General features: G+C 41.4%; 2 protein-coding genes across 3 annotated transcripts in view; one reads left to right on the forward strand and one right to left on the reverse strand.

Moving 5' to 3' along the window:
- Positions 1–3,216, reverse strand: part of sdf4 (stromal cell derived factor 4) — a 7,747-nt gene extending 4,531 nt beyond the window's left edge. The window contains exons 1-2 of one of the 2 annotated variants that reach the window (XM_035656174.1): positions 2,955–3,216; positions 1,422–1,734 (exon numbers count right to left, since the gene is read on the reverse strand). In XM_035656174.1, coding sequence (XP_035512067.1) covers positions 1,422–1,732 — 311 coding nt within the window. In that variant the 5' untranslated portion in view covers positions 1,733–1,734; positions 2,955–3,216. The remainder of the gene's footprint in view (positions 1–1,421; positions 1,735–2,954) is intronic. The other variant, XM_035656173.1, reaches the window with a different exon arrangement.
- A 63-nt stretch (positions 3,217–3,279) lies between these two features.
- c1qtnf12 (C1q and TNF related 12) overlaps positions 3,280–5,297 on the forward strand; it is a gene marked incomplete in the record, with an annotated part of 18,119 nt that continues 16,101 nt past the window's right edge. The window contains 1 exon segment of the mRNA XM_035656175.1: positions 3,280–5,297.

Genomic DNA, 5,297 nt, shown 5'->3' on the forward strand with positions numbered 1-5,297 from the left:
CGGACATTTCTTTACCATTTAAGGTCAAATAAGGAAAGAATAGTGAGGATTTGTTGAGTACTTTTCTTCCCAAAAAAGGAAATTTATCAAGTCAGGGAGAAGGATTAGTTTTTCCTCTGCTTTATTCTCTGCTCTAACAATGGCACACTGCCTTACAAATGCATACTGTACTCAAGCACACATTTGATGCATGTGTACCGGAGTACTTCCATTATATGACACTTCCTAAATATAGAATGAATGGACTGATCAAGAAACTAACCAGCAGATTAATCTATAATGAAAATAATCATTAGTTACAGCCCTGTATTCACAATCAGCGTCACCTGAACCAACTGCAAAAGACAATGCTGCTTAAACATTAATGCACGAGTCATAATAATCTAATAATATACTGTATAACAGTATAAATGTTACTGCTCTATAGTTTGGGGTCACCCGTTATATTGCCGTTTTTCTTCTTCATTTTAACATAGATAGTTATTTATTGTTTCTATTATTTCTACATTTTAAGAAGCAGCAACATGCCTGTTAATTGTTTGTTATAGACTATTGATTATTATTGTTCACTCGAGACTGAGATTGTTCTTATTTAACCGTTACCCAGAGGAACCTTTGTTAACCACAGGGCAGCGTTTTCTTTTCCAAGTAACAAAATGTTGACTTTTTTTGCAGATTCTTCAAACTAAATAACATCTATTTGTGAAGAGAACTTTCTACAAACTACAAGCATAAAGGACCATTCAGAAACATAGAGTAGTCCTCTCTTTTAAGCTTTTGTGTATGTGTACAACTCATTATATATTCACTTTAAACACTCACCAATCTCTGCTTAGAGCACTTTACAGTTTCCTGATACATTTACTTATAACGGAGTCTTTTTGCCGTGTGGTATTAGTACTTTTACTTGAGTAAAGAATCTGAATATTCGCTCTACTTATCACTGCTGTGAGAAGCTGAAGGGGCGTTTAGATGTGATTTGGTTTGGTTGGTTTTGCAAAACAAACACAGAACGAGAAAGGGAAAGAGTGTTTTGTAGCCTCAGTGATGTAACTTCCCTCGTCGTAGAAGGCAGAAGCATACGCGGAAAACAGTTTCACATAACAAACATCAGGCAATGTGTAAGAAAATGAAGAAAGAAAGAATGCACTTGTGTTTTAAAAAAACAACGATGTTAGCCGTTCAAATATTTGTCTGCATAGTCAGTGAGTGAGTACACTTATCAAAGCAGATGAGATGTTTTTAAGCTACACCTCTTTGCTAGTCTAGTATTCAAATATTTGGCATTTATAGCCCTGCAGCTGCTTTGACTTAATGCTGGTGGACCTGATCAGCAGCTACGCTCAACCATTTATCTCAGGAATGCTGTAACTCCTGACTGAGACTGAAACAACGAACCCACACAGACACGCAGATCTTACTTGGTGAATATGTCAATAAGCTTCTTCCTGTTCCTCCTCGGCTCGGAGTCCTCCTCGAACTCCTCCATCTCTTTACCCAGGAACACCTCCTGGTGGAAGTCCTTGTTGAGGTGGCCATCCATCTCCATCTTCACCCCGTTCAGGTGGTCTGGGGGAAGAATCTCGTTCTCGTCCTTGTTCGGAGGAGACTTATCTTTAAAGGCCGACATATTGGCTGGCCGCGCGCGCACGTCCTCGGTTTGGAGCAGGACGCAGAAAAGCAGAGACACAGCCAGAAGGTTTCCGCAGCACAGTTTCCTACAAACAGCCATGACTGTAAAAAAATGTAAAAGCAAAGGTTAAGTTATGCGAACCAACTCTGAAAATAGATGCATCGATCCAAATTAGCTAAGACAAGATAGTGTTGATGCCTGTACATCATCACTTGTATAGTTTTACACCAGTGGTGCCCAACCTGGGGGTCGGGATCCTCACTAAGGGTCGCCAAAGCTTTATTAGGGGGTCATGAGGGCTAAAAAAGACTTAAAAATATACACTGTAGGCTTATATCTCAGCATTTTGTCTAATTCTGTTTAGAAAAATAAATGAACAGACACAGAATTGTACAAAAAGTTCGTAAAACCATCAGAAAACTCACATCTGACGTAATATTTACATGAAATAATCTGCTCCAAAGTCCAAACTGCTTGTTCTACACAACCTTCCTGCAGTTATTTGGGTTCACTGAACAGTTTAAGTTGTTCTGTACTGTTAATATCCATAAAATATATATCAGGGGTCGTCAGTTTACTCAATGATATATAAAAAAAGGGATCCCTTAAAGAAAAAGATTGGGAATCTTTTTTTTTTTTAACACTGTTTTCCTCATGTCGCGTTCACGTCCAATTGGATTTCCCGTAATTGCATCACGCCCACTGGAAATTCCCATTCACGTCAACCTCACTTCTGGCACGTAAGGTTAAGTTATGTTGGGAATTCAAGAAGCAATATTGTTAAAAAAATAATAAAAACAGCTAGCCAGAGTCAACAGAAGCCTTTGACATCCACGAATACACAGATATATGCAGTCAAAAGCGAAAGAAACACTAGACATCAAACACACTCAAAGGCGATTTTAAAACTCGAGTAATGTCCTGTAATGTTTGTTCTCTGGCGATTTAAAAAAGCATTATAAACGCAGTTTGGTTACTACAGACGTGAACGCCTTAATAGTGCTGTAATAAGGATATAACGACATCTTAGCTGTCAAGCCTTTAACGTTACATCGTTATATTTATGCGTTAATATGATTTATTACGTGCTCATAAAGCAGCCAACGGTTTTCTTAACGTTAATTTAACGGCCAGCTCGTGAATCTAGCCTCGTCACGTCATTCGAATTATTTGACACCGCGGCTAAGTGACGCGATGCTAGCTGAGGGGCTAACACGCGCAGGCTACTAAAACACCCTTGATTAGCGCTTAACCGGTGTAAGAAACCAGTCTAAACCTACAGCGGGAGAGGAGGACAGTGTTCAGTAGAGAGGCTACCAACCTGGCAAGCACGACGACTGCACGACACTACGGAGAAGTTCAAACGACTGTGGGAGTGAGAGAGTGCCAGCTGGGGCTAAATGCTAGCTGGTAAAACTGACCTGAGGCCAGCTGTCAGATTCCAGTTCCTGTACACGTGGCTCCGCTGCTACACTCCTACTGCACAATGTGGGACGACGCGAAGAAAACACGGAGCGGCTACAACAAGAAAAAAAATAGTAAAAGTCCTGGTCGATGTTCCAGCCAGCGGTAATTCACTCAAGCTGTCAGCTGTACTGGTTTGTGCGCAGCCGCGGAGCTTTCTGTGACGCGTTCGTAACGTGTAACTTCCGGTCGGCACTTTCAAAATAAAACTAAATAACTTAGATAGATGGATATTCTTTTATTTATTTGTCCCACATTGGGGCGATTCCAATGTTTCAGCAGCAAAGTGGAAAGATAAAAAACAGTAAGAGTAGGGAAATAATAAAACACTATGTACAAGAGAAAAAAACAGTAAGAATCCACAACAACAGATAACACAAATAGTAGCAGCACATGGGCAATAGATTGCACAGTGACTATGGGATGGTAAAAGTAGTAAAAGCAGTGATATTATTCATTTTTGGTGGGGGTCTTTTATTCTCTGTTATTCTACCTCACTTCTACATGAGAATTAATTGTTTGGATTTTATTTTTGCCCAGTGCCTCCTGAAATGATTTAATCCTGGGACCGGCCATGTAATTGGCTAAATGTTTAAAATAGTTCACTAAAGTAATAAATGGCTGAAAAAAGCTGACAAAGACAAACCAAAAAAAAAAAAGTCTTGTTTTATTTTAAAGGCAAAATTACCCAATTTCCTGTTTTGTTCTGTTTCCCTCTATCCAACTTGACTGTTGGCTGCTGCTGCTTTCACACAGATGTGCCAGCGGATACAGGAACTAGGATGGCACCAGTGTGGAGCCATAATGGAAGGGTACTGGTTAGTTGCTTGTACTGCAGGCTGCTGCCTCTGGGTGGCGCTGTGTTAAAATGTAATAATATCAAGTAGACCAAAAAGCAGTCTAAAAAAGTTAGTTGTGAAGTAAAAAAACAAAAAAAAAAGTTCTGGTAGGCACTCATGAGCTAACGTGTTATTTATCATAATAAGAGTATGAAAGGGCTGAATTCCTTTTAGACAAATGAGCTGATTGTAGGAATACCCAGACCAACAATTTGTAAAACACATCAGTCATATGTTATTTACTGAAACCTGCAATTTATGCTACTTGAAATGTAAGTATTACTTCAAAATCTTTTCCCTAATAGAGCGTCCAGAAAAGTGAGACATTTTGCTGAACATAAACACAGGAGAAAGCAAACTGCGGTATACAGCACAGACAGGATTCTTTGGCAGGTTTTCAATCAACAGATTACACAAGATAATGCCTTAAGGTCACAAAAAAAGTCAATTTCAATATCTTGCTTGGATCTAAACACAGGGCTTTGGTAGAGTAGGCTAATATTGAGCCAAAATGACAGACACTCTCAGGCAGATACACGACTCTATACACATCACACACACACACACACACACACACACACACACACACGACCTGTCTGCCAAAGAACCTCTTCAGCTTGAGCATTTCATCTGTGAGATAAAACAGAGCTGAATAAGCTAGTAAGATTGCCAACAGAGGCAAGGGAGAAGAGAAGCAGTGAGAGAGGCAGGGAGAGGGAGTGGGAGAGGGGGAGAAAGAGAAGCGGGAGGGAGAAAGGGTGATGATAAAACTCCACTGTGAGCCCTCCTGTAAGCTCAGTCAGAGCAAAGAAGCAACTGAGACCAGAGGGACAGGGAGTGCAAACGGAGCAAAGAAGAAAGGGACCCCGCACAACAAGTCACTCCTCTCTGACGTGAAACTCGCACGTGCCCTTGGACTTGATGACTTGTTGGGGAGAGTTTGAAGGGAGCACCTGAGTTGTGTCAGACAGAAGCAGAAGAGCACACTGCTACCTGTGTGACGTGAGGAGTCAGTTCCTACTTTAAGGAGAAAAGAAGAAGACTGGGCAAAGATCAGAGCTGGACCTCATCCATCCCCGTCTTGGGCTGCATCCCCCCGGGTGTGTGGTGTGCGCACAGACAGATTGATTAGAACACCGAACTGCATCTTTTGAGGAGAGCCCGACTGTTGTGGATCTTGCAGCTTTTCCAGCCACCGCACAACTTTTCTGGAGACTGGATCCACTGCTCAGTGTGAGAAACAGCAGGAGACAGCAGTGGGAAAAAGAGAATATTGCCATCCATCTCTAGCCCCCACAGCCCACCCTCATCTTTGGACGCCCCTCCTCTCTGCCTCTTCTTTTGCCCCCTGTAACCCCCCC

The sequence above is a fragment of the Morone saxatilis genome, unplaced genomic scaffold (genome assembly GCF_004916995.1).
Source record: "Morone saxatilis isolate NCDOM2014 unplaced genomic scaffold, NCSU_SB_2.0 Contig15, whole genome shotgun sequence".
Taxonomy (NCBI): domain Eukaryota; kingdom Metazoa; phylum Chordata; class Actinopteri; family Moronidae; genus Morone; species Morone saxatilis.